Source organism: Danio rerio, chromosome 6, assembly GCF_049306965.1.
Source record: "Danio rerio strain Tuebingen ecotype United States chromosome 6, GRCz12tu, whole genome shotgun sequence".
NCBI classification, from domain to species: Eukaryota; Metazoa; Chordata; class Actinopteri; order Cypriniformes; family Danionidae; genus Danio; species Danio rerio.
The window spans coordinates 13,380,422-13,398,591 of NC_133181.1; the positions used below are offsets into that span (position 1 = coordinate 13,380,422).

General features: G+C 39.2%; 1 protein-coding gene across 3 annotated transcripts in view; it reads right to left on the bottom strand.

The window, feature by feature from the left end:
- Window positions 1-18,170, bottom strand: part of gpd2 (glycerol-3-phosphate dehydrogenase 2 (mitochondrial)) — an 83,607-nt gene that overhangs the window by 40,902 nt on the left and 24,535 nt on the right. For all 3 annotated transcript variants that reach the window (XM_005165843.6, XM_068221793.2, NM_001045348.1), the window contains 2 exon segments: window positions 15,345-15,442; window positions 11,769-11,932 (listed from right to left, as the gene is read on the bottom strand). In XM_005165843.6, the coding sequence (XP_005165900.1) occupies window positions 11,769-11,932; window positions 15,345-15,442 (262 nt within the window).

Here is an 18,170-nt window from a genome sequence, read left to right on the forward strand (position 1 = left end):
GAGTTTGTTTTCTACTCAAAATGTCACTTTCATACACAAAAAATAAACAAAATGACAGTTGTCATTGTGCGCTGTATGTATAAAAACTGAGGTCTCTGTGCTTGTCTGAGTATCTCATTATTTCTGTTGCATATGTGTGTCCCTACAATAGACCATAACTTTTTGAAAAAGCACAAACAGTAAGCGATGCATTGTTTGATAAACTTTTGGTACTATTATATAACTTAAATACCTTTTTTTCACCATAACCCTGACAGAAAAATGCATTTTTAAAAATGTAAGAAAATCTAAGGAAAACTATTCAAAAACAAATTAAACCCACTATAGAAGAGATTGCACATGATTGAATGATGGACAAATTTTGTCAGTATGAAAAACCAAGATAATCATCCCCTATTTTGATACAGTCCAAGCGTGTGCAAGCTCTTTTAGTGCATGATTAATTCAACCTCGGTGTTAAAGAGAAAGATACAGGAAGTCATTTTTACCAACAGTGATCAGATTGTACAACCAAAATCATACTACAGTTGAAACCAGATGTTTACATACACTACATAAAAAGGTACATAACCATTTTAAAAAAGTCAGATGTTAAAGTGACTAAACTTTTTCTCTTTTAGGTAAGTTAGGATTATCAAATTAGTTTCTGTTATGCTCAATAGCAGAATAATGAGAGAGATATTTGTTGAGAAAATGTTATAATTTTTCCTAAAAAGTCAAGTTTACATACAATAAGATTATTATGCCTCTGAAAAAGCTCAGATGATTGTGTAAAGGTTTTGGAAGTTTCTGATTGGCTAATTGACAACATCTGAGTTAATTAGAGGCACAACTGTAGAATAATATTTAAGGAAAATCTCAAACAAACTGCTTTCTTGTGTGACAACATGGGAAAATCAACAAACAAGCCAGAATCAACAAGAAAGCCAGATTACAATTTGCTAAAATACTCTGGGAAAAATAATATTTTTTTGGAGACATGTCCTGTGGTCTGACGAAACTAAGATTGAACTGTTTGGCCATAATGACCAGTGTTGCATTCGGAGGACAAAGGGGAAAGCTTACAAGCCTAGGAACACCATCCCAACTTTGAAGAATGGGGGCGGCAGCATCATGTTGTGGGGCTGTTTTGCTGCAAGAGGGACTGGTCCACTTCACAGCAGAGATGGCATCATGAAGAAAGAACATTATGTAAAAATGCCAAATTAGCTAAAATGTGCTTTAAGGACAACAGAGTGAATGTTTTGGAGTGGCCATCACAAAGCCCTGACCTCAAACCTATAGAAAATTTGTGAGCAAAGTTTAAAAAGCTTGTGCGAGCATGACAGCCAACAAATCTGACTCAGTTACACTAATTCTGTCAGGAGGAATGAGCCAAAATTCCTGCAAACTATTGTGAGAAGCTTGTGGAAGGATACCCAAAACATTTTACCAAAGTTATACAGTTCAAAAGCAAAGCTAAAAAAATACCAAGGAAATGTAAACTTTTGACTGTCTAGAAATTAATAAAAAAAAATCTCAAAAAAATTATTCTGGCATTTAGCAAATGTAAATCATGTAGGTTATCCTAACAGACCTAAAATAGTAAACGTTTAGTATGATTTACTATCAGACATCTTTTTAAAAATGGTTATGTTTCTTTTTTTTAGAGTGTATGTAAACTTCTGGTTTCAATTGTATAAAACCAACACACGTTATGTCAAAACAAACTTTTATTTTGGATGTGACCAATCATAATTAATCTTTGCCCAGCAGCACTATTTTTTTTTTATTAAAAATTCACAACATCTTATTTCATGAAGTAGGTTTTGCCAGATTTAGCTCACTGCTAAGTACAAATTAGTCTCTAATACTTAGTCGCATATAGCTACAAAATCTTAGAAATGGTGTGACGGCATTCAATATTGTTACAGGGTCATTCAAGGCATTTAAACAATTTCAGACACATTTGAAACATGAATTACAGGAAACCTTGAAGCCAATGCGATACCACTGTATTACGGCAACTAAAGAGCTCCTTGATTTAGAAAATGCCTCAATGCTAAACAACCAGAGGGATAGGTAACCCGCGTAAGCATGTCTAATGCTAACACATGCTCGGGGCAACTCCACCAGACAATAAAATAATAACACAGGCAGGAAGCCTGTTTAAAGGGCACACTTCTCAAAGAATAATGTGCAGCGAAGGAACCAGCATGCTTTGTTAGAGATCCCATGAACCTGCGCCGGCGCTTGCGGCTGTGCGCTCAAACCATGATGCAGGCAAAAAAAATACGTACATAGGGACTCGTAATATGCACATATGAATGTTGGAATATTCATATAACCAAGCAAGAGAGAGCACAACACGAAAGGCTGTGTCCTGCAGACAGAAAACGCTTGGCTGAGCTTCAATGTTTATTAGACCACAGCTCGCAGGTACGTCGAAAAGAGCAGGCCGTTTTTTTTTTGTGTGTGTGTGCTGCGAGCGAAATTATAATGAAATAAAGAAAACGCGACATTACAAATGACTGAAAACGCAGATAAGGGAGTTTTAGCGTCAGATTAGATTAATAAAAAGGACCCGCAGCTAGAATGAATGACATATCATAGTGGAGGAAGAATGTGACGGGCGGCCGTGCATGTGGATGAGATAGTGAAGGATAAGAAAAGTAGAGAGAGAGGACTCAAGGAGGATGAGGGACAGGAGGAGAAGAAGCGATGCGAGTGCAGGAAAAAGGAGAGAGAGAGAGAGAAATAGAGGGAGGCAAATAGCGACAGGCAGGCTGCGATCTCCAGCGGAGAAGGTCAGATTCGGAAATGTCACGGCCGTGATTGTTCCAGATTGAATAATTGGAGAGAAAAGCCGGCTGACAACCCAGGGGAAGGAGGGATGGTGGAGGGGGGTGGTGGTGATGGTGGGAGGAACGGACGTGGGGAGAAGAAGGAATAAAACCTCTAAACTGTCATCACAATCGTGCGTTTGGATCCTCCACGCATACATACGCAAATGAAGGCGCTTTTTTTCGCGCACGTAAACACAGCAGCAGAGCATCAGACGTCTCTTCGCCTGTGTTTCTCGCACAGATGGACGCGATGTGACAGATCGCTGCTCAGATAGCCGCCGCACGCCCTCTGAATATAAGCTGCTGCCCGTGTGTATCAACGCGGCCCAAATGCGCTGTGACAGGAGGCACCGGAAGGCAGGGATGAAGGGCGGGGCTTGCGCTGCCACGATGGGACCTTGAGGAAAGGGGACACATTCTGCACACCCAGACTAACCAGGAACATATGGAAGTTTTGCCTGGTGGCAGCCTCGGGCGGCTCGGGTTGCAGACGGGCCAAAAGAGACACGGGCACAATGAGATTCGGTGGTAACAGCCGGTGGCGGGTTTCTGGAGATTATGCAGGAATGTTAGAGAGACAAATTAGCTTGCACTTACCGCTGTATTAAGAAGCAAACGACTGTGATTATGATGTTTGAATTAGAACAAATCATGAACTGTTCAATTACCTTACCTAATTAAAAACTTAAAAACCTAATTAATTTATTTATTTTTCCTATCACAAACTTTGCAAAGGCATTACTACACTGTCAGAGATTTAGGGCCCTATCCTACACCCGGCGCAATGTGGCGCAAGGCACGGCGCAATACTTGTTTTCTAGTTTCTGCTTGGCGCAAGAGTCGTTTTGAGGCGTTGCGCCACACTCTTTAAATAGCAAATGCATAAGTGCTTATATGTGCGCCCATAGGCGTTCTGGTCTAAAAAGGAAGGCGTTCTAAGGCGCACTGCTGGCGCGTTGCTATTTTGAGAAACTATAATAGATTTTTCATTAGACAAAAACAAACCCGGTCTAAACGCCTCGCTTACACACTGCTTAATAGCCTACACACAAGATGTAGAGCAATACGCAAATATCTTTACATATGAAAAAATTAAAATATTAAGGATAGGCCTATATATAGGATATAATAAGAATAGATATAGGATATAAATATAAAGGATTAAAAAAATATTACAAAACTTATTATTCTCTAGCCTACATAAATATGAAAAACCACTGCTTTTATGCCTTCTTCATCTCGGGAGGCTTTTCCAGTTCATTCATAACAATTTGCTTTTGTATAATTATTAGCAGTATTATTTATTATATCTATATTTATATTTGTTTTATTAAAAACAAGCTTAGATTTGCCCACCTGCAGGTTTTAGACCATATGGGGCACAGCATGTGTTTTAGGATATAACTCAGGTTTTTGAGCACACTTCGTTATTATTGTTCATTTATTTGTTTGCTATAAATTAGAACTGAATTTAGAAATAGTTTTGAAACAAATATTTGCGCTTAACAAACAAAATTAATTATTTATAGGCTAATTAATGTCTGTACGTAAAGGTTTCCCTATCCACGAGAGCGAAAGTGAAAGTAGATAATTTATCTCTCATTCTCGCGCGGTAGATGCTCTATTTAACTGTTTTCTGTTAAAAAAAAACTATTAACTGTTAACTGTTTGCTAGTGAAATGCTCAGTTTTTCCACTTACACTTAGTTTACCTGATGTAAATAGCAAGTGTGCTTATAGCGTGACGCAGCTGGCTCTTAAAGGGAATGGGAGACGAGACTCTGATTGGTTTATTCTCAAAACACACCTATAACTCATTAAGAAAATAAACTCAACCCTTTTAGACCATGCACCACGGCGCAAAGCGGATTTTCCCGTCCTTAAAATAGCAAATATGGATTCTGACACGCCCTAAAAGTATTTGCGCCCTGCGCTTTCCGTTTTGCGCATGGACCGTCAAAATAGAGCCCTTAATGGCAAAAAGTCAAGACAACAATTATGTGTATGTTCCTTTAACTTATTCTAATAAGTTAATCTGGATTCCCATTACACTGTAAAAAAGAAATTAGTTCACTTAACTTTAAAAAAGTGAGTAAACCCATTGCTCTTGAAGGGATTGATTGACTTCCGACTCTCTGTGGTTGTTAAAAATCACTAGCTTCCAGGTAGAGATCTGCGCGGGACTAAATTTTGAATCCCGCTCCCGCCCGCACCCGCCAGGTTTTAGCCCGAACCCGACTGCTCCCGCTTATATTAAGAATTTATTGTCCCGCTGCCCGACCCGCCCCGTTTTCTGGCCGCCGCGCCCGATCCCGCTAAAGAGCGGGGGAGAACAAAACCGAAAATCCCCCAGTTATACAGTCCAGGCAGCCAAGCTGTCTGTATAAACACACACACACAAAGCACCAAGCACACACACACACAGACAAATCTCTCTCATACGCGCGCGCGCACTAACACACACACAAGCCCCAAGCAGACACACAGGCGTTTGCAGTTATATCAACTCAAAGGCTTGTAATACCATCTATCAAGTACCAATGTAATACCAAAAGGTTTTATATAAAGGTATATAAATACTGAGTCGCGCCAGCTCCGGGCCGCAGCGCACATTACTCTCGGGCCGATTCTGGCGCGGATGCGGCAGCGTCGGCTCGCTTACAGCCGCCGCATCTGGCCCGATTGATTCGGGCCGGAATCGGGCAGTGAGTCCACAAGCATCCGGAGTCCGGCAGCCGGAGCCGGGCTGAGTGGTAAGTCTCCGGCAGGTGAGAATCTAGCCGGAACTGGCCCGAGTGTATTTTGCTATCTGGGAAAGCTCTCTCTCTCTCATTCGCGCGCGCGCGCACTAACATACACACACACAAGCACCAAGCACACACACAGGCAAAGCTTGCTCTCTCTCTCTCTCTCTCATTCGCATAGCAATATCCGCGATATTGCTAGACAGCCCGCTCCCGTCCCAAATTTAACCCGATACCGAGCACTCCAGCGATTTATTCGGAAATTTCGCGGGAATGCAGACCTCTACTTCCAGGCCAATCTTGCCCACTGGTCTTCTAACCATCCCCATATCATAATTGGCTTCATCACTCTGTCTCCTCTCCACAAATAAGCTGGAGTGTGGTGTGCGGTCTGGTGCAATATGGCTACCGTCGCGTCATCCAGGTGGATGCTGCACACTGGTGGTGGATGAGGAGATTCCCCCCAACGTGTAAAGCGCTTTGAGTGTACAGAAAAGCGCTACAGTATATAAATGTAAGGAATTAAATTAATATTATTAATTAAATTAACTATGTTCATAATTTAAAAAATTAAGTCAACTCATAGTTCCAAGCTATAACAGGTTTAATCACTTTTTTAAGTAAACTTGTCACTTTTAAGGCAACGGGTGTACTTACTTTACTCTAGTTAAGTAACTTATTGCTTTTTACAAAGTGCTGGGTTGTGGCTGAAAGGGCATCCGCTGTGTAAAACATACGCTGGAATAGCTGGTGGTTCATTCCGCTGCGGCGACTTCTGATAATTGAGAGACTAAGCCAAAGGAAAATTAATTAATTAATGAATTTAATCAGGTTTCAACTAAATTTTTTAAGCTATACAAAGTTTAACTTAATATTTTTATTCAGTTTGATTGATGTAAGATGAGATGACTAAAAAAGTTCATTTGATTAAACTTAAAAAAGCATTTACTTTAAGGCAGCAAGATTTTATTTTACAATGTATGAAAGACTTGCACTGTCTTAAAAAAGCCAAAGACATGACCAGAACCTTTTAAAATTTGTTAACCACAAAACAAAAAAAAAAAAAAAAAAGTAAGGTATAACTTTATTTTAAGGTGTTGTTTTTACACATACTATAGAAATTATGATCAATTAAGCATTATTACGTGCAAATAACCCTAAATGTAACATGGATTATAACACCATATTGTTACCAGTGTTGGGAGTGATTAGTTACAAAAGCAAATAATTACTATAATTAAATTACTTTTATGCAAAAAATAAAGAAAGAAGATTACCAGTATTTTCAATTTTCCGGTAATTTAATTTCAGTTACTTATAATGTACATGCCTAAATATTGTACATAAGTCAATTCAGAGAAGCAGGTGAATTGAATTTTTTGTTAACGAATATATTTTGCAGAATAATTGTATCGTTCAACTACAGAACGTTACATTATTTAGGATGATTGCATGTGCTTATGAAAAAAAATGAATGAATTCAGTGAGTAAATAGTTGAAAAATATATATCCGCTTGTTAAGTGGTGACGTGTTTGTGACGAATGTAATACAGTTTCTGGGTCCAAGCCGCCATTCATTTGAGTGGAGAAATCATTCCTTTATGATCACGTTTTATTCCTATCACACATTAAAGTTAATTTCATATAAAATCCTAGTGTAAACAACAATCTCTGGGCTTGCTGCATAACAAATACCAAAAATGTAACAGTTTATAAAAAAATGTATCACTTTCTGGCCATCGGATATTAGGCATGGACATATACACTGCGATCGTGATTTTCGAAAGCATTAAATCGCTTTGTAAACGTTTATTATTACCATTTCATGAGTCTCCCCATTCAGTTGAATAGAGTGCTTGGACCCGGAAGCCGCTTCGCGTGACGTCACACTTAACAAGCGGATTAAAAGAAAGCCGAGCAGTTGTGTATATATAATGTATATATTTTTTATTCATATATTTTGCATAATAACCTGATTTTGCAGATTTGATAAGACTGTTAGATTTGTCTGACAGTTGTGCATGCCTAAGAAACAATGAAATAAGAAATTTGTCAACATATGAAAAGTGGTGTCATTAGTTTAAAAGCTTTGAAGTATTTAATATTTTTTGAAACTAAACTAAAGGTTTCTATTAGACTTAAAATAAAAGAGTTTAATTTCTATTGTCTATATGTGTTGAAATTTTTTTATGGATTTTAAGTAGTATTAAGTCAAGTAATTAAATTGTAAATTAAATTACTAATTGTAGACTAAGTAATCAAAAACATAACTTAAATTCCATTTTAATGGTGTAATTAGTAAATGCTTAATTTTTGGAAATAACTTACCCAACACCAATAGCAAGTAGACGTAATTAATTAATATTACTCAGTAGTTAAACAAATAGTTACACTATAATTAGGACACCTAATTATACCCTGCATAAAAAGCCTCTAATATGCATCTATTGACTAAGACATAATTCATTTTAAATTGATAACATGATATCTAAATTTAGGATGAAATTTCATGAGTTAACAGCAATAGTTTTTGATTCCCATTTCAGATCACTTCCACATTATTATCCATACTCTGGATTTGCAGTTAATAAGTGTGAATTTAGTTTAATTCTGCATTTTATATTGATTTTATGAACTACTGATTATGTGTCTACAATTTTAAATGTGATCATTTAGAACATTTATTTGCAGAAAACTACACTGGGTTAATAAAAAACATTCAGTTTTCAGAGCTTAAATATGTATAATTATATTTTTCTCAATATTTGAATATATATATACTTGAATATATATATATATATATATATTTTTTTTTTTATATTATATAAATATATATGTTTGAATATATAAATATAAAATAATATCAAAATTTTAGATATGAAATTTAAATATAAATAATAAAATAATATAAATATACAATTTAATAATTGTATTAAACTTCAAATAATTATAAAGTCAGATTCCAACCTGTAATCTCTCACAAGAGTTAAGAGTGTAAATCAATAGGTTGACGGCAATTCAATTCTATTCAATGCGTGTGACATATTTAAATGACAAAAAAAGAAGAGCAACACCCACTAGATTAATAACGAAGTAAAATGCAATTAATACGCCACTATGAGCGATATGCATCTACCGATAAAGAAATCTGAATTATAATTTAAGAAGTCTGATTCAAACCCATAACCTCTCATGAGAAATAAACCTCTGAATTAAGAGTGTGAATCTATGGGTTGACAGCAATTCGATTCGATACACAACTCGATTTGATTTGATTGTTCTTTAAAGGTCACATATGTAAATAATGAAAAGAGAAAGGCGATATCAAGATGATTTAAATGCTTTCTGGGAGAGATGATGATACCGGAAACAACGGCACAGTTTAGCTAACCGCAAGCTTTCCATCAAATGAATGCTTTTGATTTCATTTGTATCCATCAAATGAATGAAGTATGGTTTATGTACAAAATTATAAGAACGATGCCATTTATAACTTTTAATACGTCATTAAATGTGGCATTAGTGTGATTGTATTATGCTATTGTGCTATTGTACATGAACATGATGTACCGTCATTTATACTATTGCTTTCATTGACAAGAGGCACTAAAGATTATAATGTAATATTTGTATTTAAAATAATTTCATCAAAAATGACTCTGGTAAAAATACCATTGTTTCCATAAGAGAAATATTAAGAACAAAACACTGTTTTTCATTTATTCACTCATTTTCCATCGCCACAGCGGATTGAACCGCCAACTTATCTAGCATATGTTTTATAGAGCGGATGCCCTTTCAGCAGCAAACAAGTACTGGGAAACACCCATACACACTCATCCACACACATACACTCTGGCCAATTTAGTTGATTTAATTCACCTATAGTACGTCTTTGAAGTGTAGGGAAAACCGGAGCTCCAAAAAAAAAACATTCGAACTAGAAACCAGTGACTTTCTAGCTTTGAGGCGACAATGCTAACCACTGAGCCTTCGTGTTGCCCCCAACTAACATATTTAGATTATGTTTTTGAAGTTACTAGAATACAATCCAAGTAAATAAACACCATAAATGTTTTATAATTCTATAAACACACACATTAAATAACAATGTTCTCGTCAATTATGCTCCCTCAAGTGGTTCTTTTCTCTGTTAAACACAAAAGAAGAGATTCTGAAGAATGTTGGAAACCAGTGACTATTGACAGCCATAGTAGAAAAAACAATTACAATGGAGGTCAATCGTTACCAGTTTCCAACATTTTTCAAAATATCTTCTTTTGACCTTAGAAGAAATTCAAACAGATTTGCAATAAGTGGAGGATGAAAAACTAATGATAGAACTTCCATTTTGGGTGAACTACCCCTTTACTATTACTATATTTACTATATTTTTCTTTGGCTTTGTCCCTTTATTCATGAGGGGTCACCACAGCAGAATGAACCACCAACTTATCCAGCATATGTTTTTAACACAGCGGAAACACCCATACACACTCATTCACACACATACACTAAAGCTGCGTCCCAAATGGCACACTATACACTATGCACTCATGCACTATGTACTTATGCACTTACACACTCAACAGGATAGTATATGTATGTAGTGTCATCCCAAATGGCACACTAATGTTTTTTTACTAAGCGGAAATTCAAACCGTTTCCCTGATGACGTTTGACGGTTGCCAAATCAGTGAAATAAACGACCGAATTATCAAATACCTGCCGTGAGTAAAACTGCATTCACTATCGGGAGGCGCTATAACCACTCTCATAGGAGAATTTTGCTTTCACCATCCAAAATAAATAAAAGCTGCGTCCCAAATGGCACACTATACACTATGCACTCATGCACTATGTACTTATGCACTTACACACTCAACAGGATAGTACATGTATGTAGTGGCGTCCCAAATGGCACACTAATGTTTTTTTACTAAGCGGAAATTCAAACCGTTTCCCTGATTACGTTTGACTGTTGCCAAATCAGTGAAATAAACGACTGAATTATCAAGTAATACCTGCCGTGAGTATTGCCGCATTTACCATCCGGAGGCGCTATAATCACTCTCGTAGGAGAATTTTGCTTTCACCATCCAAAATAAATAAAGTTATTCAACATGTGCGTCCGATAGCTCCGCCCCTTCCGCTACGTAAGCAAACCTGCGGTCGTCGAGTGCGTGAAGTGTCCATCATTACACACTTCATTTTAGCGGCTGAATGAGAGCATCATCCGGGTAATTAAAGTGCACTTAATATTTTTTGAGTTTTCAGTGTGAACACACAACTTGCACTATTTTTACTACAAAATGGCGTCGAACAGTGCATAAGTATGTAATTTGGGACGCAGCTTAAGTTTATTTAATTCACCTATAGTGCATGTCTTTGGACTGTGGGGGAAACCGGAGCACCCGAAGAAACCTACTTGAACTCGAACCAGTGACTTTCTTGCTGTGAGGCAACAGTGCTAACCACTGAGCCTCTTTGTTGCCCCAACTGGCATATTAGGATGATATTTTTTTGAAGTTATTACAATACAATCCAAGTAAATAAACACCATAAGATAATGAAAAGGTACCATGTTTTATTATTCTATAAACACACATTAAAGGAGCAGTTCACCTCAAAATAAAAGTGGTTTCCTCAAGCGGTTATTTTCTTTGTTGAACACAAAAGAGGATCACTGAAGTATGTTGGAAATTGGTGACTATTGACATCCATAGTACGAAAAAAATTACAATGTATTTCAATGCTTACCAGAACATTTGAAACATTTGAACATTTTCAAAATATCTTCTTCTGACTTATTAATTTTCCTTTGGCTTAGTCACTTTATTCATCAGGGGTCACTACAGCTGAATGAACCGCCAACTTATCCAGCATGTTTTACACAGCGGATGCCCTTCCAGCTGCAACCCAGTACTGGGAAACATCCATACACACTCATTCACACACATACACTACGGAAAATTTAGCTTATTCAATTCAGCTGTACCGCATGTCTTTAAACTGTGGGGGAAACCGGAGCATGCAAACACATGGAGAACATGCAAACTCCACACAGAAATGCCAACCGGGCCAGCCCAGATTCGAACCAGCGACCTTCTTGCAGTGAGTGAAACTTTTGTTTGCGATTTTAAGTTGATTACTGGCCAACAGATACACATTTGCTCTGAATTTATCATAGATTTACTCACCGTCATAGTAGACGATGGCTCCCACCAGTTTGTCTTTCTTCAGCATTGGGAAGAACTCCAGGGCTTTGCTCTTGCTCAAAACGTAACTGCTCTTCAGACATTGAGATCCGGCAACCAGGTCATACATTTTAATGCCAGCCCAGTAATACGGCAACTGCCACCACCTGATTAAAACAACATCACACTATTATTTCTGTTGATGAACAAGGCTAAGAAACACACAAATGCGCTGACAGCACAATCCACATTCAAAAAATACTAACAAAGATTTTATGAAATTGGTCTTGAGAAATTATTTTATTTACTCACCATTTACTTCTCATGGGATTACAAACCTTTATGAGGTTATTTTTTTCACTTAAACACAAAGGAAAATATTTCGAAGAATGTTAAAAACTATAGCCATTCACATCCAACAGAATCCCAATAACATCAATGGCTACCGGTTACCAACACTCTTCAAAATATTCTCTTTTGTGTTCAACAGAAGACAAAAACCTAAAATATGTTTGGAATAAGTGGATGAGAGGTGCTGTTTGCACTAGTGTGTTTTCAATTTAAAAAGCATTTTGTAGAATAAAAAAAAATCATGCATTTTTTGCGTATCAGAAAAAAAGATCTTCGTTAACACTACAGGCTGTCCACACGAACGTATTTTCAAAACCACATTTTTATAGGCAGTTTGTCCATATATCACAAAAAAGTAACTGAAACTTTCTAATAAAAACTCTGGCCAGGGTGTAGATTTTCAAGAAATCCAGTCAAAGTGTGATTGTTTGGCCACTTAAACCCAAGGTTTTGTCACATGCCCATTGACCAATGTGGCTTTAGTCTAAGGTTTTATCACCGCTGGTTCATTCTGTATGCATCACAGTGTGTTTTTATGCTTTCATGTGGATGCATGTGGATAGCCCCCTGCATATTTTTTTTCCAATATCTGTTTAAAGAAGACTTTTTAAACACATTTTTAAACATAATAGTTTTAATAACTAATTTCTAATAACTCATTTATTTTATCTTTGCCATGATGACAGTATATAAAATTTTACTAGATATTTTTTCAAAACATTTCTATACAGCTTAAAGTGACATTTAAAGGCTTAACTAGGTTAATTAGGTTAACTAGGCAAGTTAGGGTAATAAGGCAAGTCATTGTATAAAAATGGTTTGTTCTGTAGACTTTTGAAAAAAAAATACTGCTTAAGGGGGCTAATAATTTTAACCTTAAAATGATTTTTTATTATTATTATTATTATTAAAAGCTGCTTTTATACTGTGAAAAATTCCTTGCACTGTTAAAAATAATTTGGGAAATATTTGAAAAAAAATAAATAAAAAATTCACAGAAGGGCTAATAATTTTGACTTCAACTGTATATAGCAGGGGTCACCAATCTTGGTCCTGGAGGGCCGGTGTCCCTGCAGGGTTTAGCTCCAACTTGCTTCAACACACCTGCCAGGATCAAGTATATATTCAAGTATACCTAGTAAGACCTTAATTAGCTTGTTCAGGTGTGTTTAATTAGGGTTGGAGCTAAGATCTGTAGGACACTGGCCCTCTAGGAACAAGTTTGGTGATCCCTGGTATATAGCATAATCACTTGCTTGGTAGAATTTGTTTCACAATACAAAATAAATAACCTCAACCTCAGCATCTGATAGCTCCTCCCCTTCCTCTACATGAGCAAAACTGTAGGTGTTGAGTACACAAAGTTTCCAACATTCCACGTTTATTTTTAATGTTCAAATAAGTAAATCATCCAAGTAAAATAAACTGTAAAAAAATCTTGGGTTCCACGCAATCGATTGTCGGGACAACCATGAAGGAATTAAGTTACCTTATTAGCTTTTTTACAATTTAAGTTGGTTAAACATAAAACAATTAAGTTGTCCCTAAGAAAAACCTAAAGAATTATGTTGTTTCAGCTCAGTTGAAATAAGAAGTTTGAACAAAGAGCAAACATAATTTGGAGTGTGTGATTTGATATGCACCTTATGTCACGGTTGCAGGTTTGTGCGTCTTCCGGAGTGTCTGTTTTGTCACTCGGGTTTGTTTTGCTTTGGTCGCCAACGTGTATTTGTTATAGTAGGTCACATGTTATGACGGTACTCTGCTGTTTTGATTAGCTCGCCAGCTGAGATCACTACCCTGTTTGGTTTATTCTGTGTCAAATAAACTTTTTACTTGCATATTGGATTCTTCTCAGTATCCTTATTTAACCGTGACACCTTACCAGTTGTGTAATGTTCATATAAGACAGAGGCTGGATGAATCAGGATATGATAAACAATAGTTCAAAAGACCAATAAGCGAGCGATTGTGAATAGCTGCGCCACCATTTTTAAAAGATTGCATTTCAGTCTGTCAAGACTGATGAAAGCAATCCAGGCTCTTTGCGGATATGTACCAAGGTCTATATTTCTGGGGACAGCGAAACACATGATCGGCAGTACGTCTGCTCACAGTTTTTGTTTTGGCAAATCCACCAGAGGCCACTGTGTGCGTTTTTCTTGCATAAGTCCACCAGAGGGAGCAATATACACTTTAGCCAACCAGGCCAGCTTGTGACAACTGAATGACTAACAGACTGACCCACCCCCTTCCCTAATCCCAACCATTAGTGTTTTCAAAAATATGACATATGCTTTGAGCCACTGGGGAAACTGGTAACAGCAGAGAAGCTATCTATACGGAGGTAAGCGGTCAGCTGGTAGCGATAAAAGGAACAGAAGACGTCGGCGGCATCGTACTGCTCGGTAGCATTCGTTTTAAAGACAAAATTCAGCCACACGTACCTCTGGCTACATAATTTGCGCTCTCCAGAAATGTAGACAGGGGTACATATCCACAATAAGCCTGTGTTGAACACAAAACACCAGCATTTTGAAACTCAAGAGTTTTCAAAACACTCCATTTTCCCTGGTCGAAGATGCTTCAAAACGTATGCATTTTAAAACAAAAACACATTAGCATAGATGGCAGCAGAATTTTGAGTTTTGAGTAAACTATTTTAACACATTTTAGCAGGGATTATATCTAATTATAATAGATACAGTTGTACATGGGCTGAAATGGATTTGTACAGGTACCACTAAGTCATATTGTGTCATATTTTATTTGTCTTATGTTTAAAAAAAAAAAGTCTGACAGGCAAGTGATGTAATCTTGAGGTTTCTCATTTCTGTGACCCTTTCACACTCCTCCGGTTGCTTTAAATATCAGAGCAAGGCATAAATGCCACGAGTAATTAGTAATGATGATGGTAAGGACAGGAAGATCCTTTAAAAACCCCGAATGACAAGGGGCAGAGAGTGAGGAGGCGAGAGGTTCAGCATTGATCCACAGAAATACTGAACCCCACCTGCTGCGGGCATCCAAATGAAAGGTTCAATGCCATTTCTGTGAACTTCTCAATGGATTTAAATACAAAAACTGTCTTTTACGAATCTAGGACGTCTCCGGTCTTTCTCTTTAACTTTCTTTCTGTCAAAGTCTAGTATTTCTCCTTTTTTCCCTCTTTTATTGTCTGACAGGTACCGAACAATGGGTTGTAATTAGATGAACTGGTTTTCTTACTTGTAAACAGGAAGCATTATGGGTAATGGTGCAGATAGGTGAGGGGCGATTTCCAGCAGATTGGCACGTTCATGAAGGGCTTCTTTCACCATCATGTACTGTGAATGCAGAAAAACAACAGTAAAACTTAAAATTCATGATTCACATAGTCATACTTTTAGGGAATATTTGATATACTGTATGTAATTTAGGTTGTAGAACAAACCATGAAAATCTCGTTTATTGTAACTTACTCATAAATTGAAAAGCTGCAATAAAAAACCCTTAAAAGTGTAAAGTAATGTACAAAACTAATCATAAAAATTTAAGGTAAAAAAATTTAAGATGTCTAATGTTCAAAATAATTTTTTATGTATAATATAAATAAATATTTACTGTGTATTGGTTAATAGATTTAAAAGATTCAAAGATTTAAAACTATTGTTATATTTTATATTTTGGGGCCGCACTGTGTTCTTTAAATCTAGTATTTCTTCAACCGATTCTTGTACAAAATATGACTATGAATATTTATAGGTTTCTGGTATGTTGGTAAATAAATTGCAGTTAATCTGAATTATACTTCAGTAGGTGTCAACTGTAATTTTTTTTATTATTGTTTATTGTTTTGATCAGAAAAAAGTAAACAGGACACAATATTCAGGCAAGAACTCAAAAATTAAAATAGTTCAAATATTCAAATATTTATATAATATTTACAACTGGGAAAATAAGTAATGAACACGTCACTATTTTTCTCAGAAAACATATTTCTAAAGGTGCTGTTGATTTGAAATGTCCCCTGGATGTTGGTAACAACCAAAGAAATTCATATATGAAAAGAAAACAAATCTAATTAGTTTCAAAATTAAGTTCCCCTTCGGTTGGGGAACTTCAGTGCCATGAATGGGAGGATTCGGATCAGAAGCCGCTTATCTGGAGAGTATTGAACGGGCCAATGAATGAAATTAATTGGCAGCGTAAGCTTGCGCAGGTGTGCGACATCTGCAATCATCTCAGCATATAAGCACACCTGAAGCCAGCAGACGCCATCCTTTTCGCTTCAGATCCTTTCTGAGTGAGTCGATGAGGGTTCCTCTTGCTGATCAGCACTTCAGAGCGAACGAGTGTGTCTCCCGGTCCAGAGTGGGTCTTCGCGGTGGCAGACGGTCGAGCTGGGTTACTCCCTTGCCTGCGGTTCTTTGGGTCCGGTCCTCCAGAGCGGTGCGTATAGTTGCAACTTTCCTAAAAGAGCAACACAGTCGTGCAGCACGTCCTTTTCAGGATGGCGCTCCGACTGTGCGTTTCTGGATGCGGGGGTTTCCTGGCTCCGGATGATGGACACGATCACTGCATTGCATGTTTGGGGGTCCAGCATGTTAATGCGGTGCTCGCGGGCGGTTCATGTCGTCATTGCGATGCCATGACCGTTGCACAGCTAAGATCGCGGCTAACTTTCGCAAGAGAGCGAGCCACCCCAGTTGCCTCCTGTTCTAAAAAAGCAGCGGGCGCTCGGGCAGATCTGAGGGTTTCAGCGGGAGCTAATCCGCCGCCCACGGGCTCGCGGACCTCTCGCTCCTCACGGCGCTCCATCCAAGCTTCGGGTGGTGAGAGTGATCCGTCTAACCAGATGGTAGCTCTCACACTCGCTGACACCGGAGATCAGATGTCCTCCGCGGCATCGGAGGGTGGGCTTTCACTGTCCGACGAAGATCCGGACCCGCTCGCCCCCTCCGGGCAGGTGAGCGCTGTCAAATCGGATCCTGAAGCGGACATGTTAGCCGTGCTTTCCCGGGCTGCTTCGGCCGTGGGGTTGGAGATGGTTTATCCCCCAGCTCCGCGGCCGGACCGACTAGATGGGTGCTACGTAGAGGACCAGAAGGCGAAGCCTTCGAAGCCTCTCGTCCCCTTCTTCCCGGAAGTGCACAGTAGGCTCACGCAGTCCTGGAGGGCACCTTTCTCTGCCCGTGCTGCGAGTGCCTCCGCCCTCACCGCCCTTGACGGCGGAGCTGCCAGGGGGTATGAGGCGATCCCGTCAGTGGAGCGCGCTATCGCGGTCAATCTTTGTCCGCGCGGCGCCTCTACGTGGCGGGGTTTGCCCCGCCTCCCGTCCAAAGCCTGTAGGTTGTCTGCCTCCCTCGGAGCCAGAGCTTATAAGGCTGCGGGCCAGGCTGCTTCTGCTTTGCACGCGATGGCCACCTACCAGCGCTACCAAGCGCAGGCGCTGGCCGAGCTGCACGAGGGCGGGTCCAACCCAAGCTTATTACATGAGCTGCGCACCGCGACCGACTATGCTCTTCGGACTACTAAGTCCGCCGCGTGTGCGCTGGGGAGGACGATGTCCACACTTGTGGTTCAGGAACGCCACCTCTGGCTAAACCTGGCCGATATGCGCGACGTTGACAAAGTTCGCTTTCTTGACTCGCCCATATCCCAGGCTGGCCTGTTCGGCGACACCGTCGGTGAATTCACCCAGGAATTCAAGGCGGTGAAAGAGCAGTCGGATGCGATGGGCAATGTCATCTATCGGCGTGGCCGTAAGCCCGCTCCGCCCGCCGAGCCATCCACCTCCGCTGTTCCTCGCCGAGGGCGCCCGCCAACGAGTGCTGCCCCGCCCCCGCCTGCGCCTCCGGCCAAGCGGGCGCGGCGTTCACCTCGAAAGCAGGCAGCCCCTCCTGCCCAGGGCGCCGTTAAGTCCGGTAAACGGACCGCGAAGCGTCCCTGAGACAGGCCGTCCGGAGAAGAGGAAACTTGCTCTTTCCCCGCTGGAGGGCGGGGCCCCGATAACAACGGTACTTTTCAGTGCCACCAAAACATCAGTAAAAGAGCACTTTTTCCCTTCCCCGG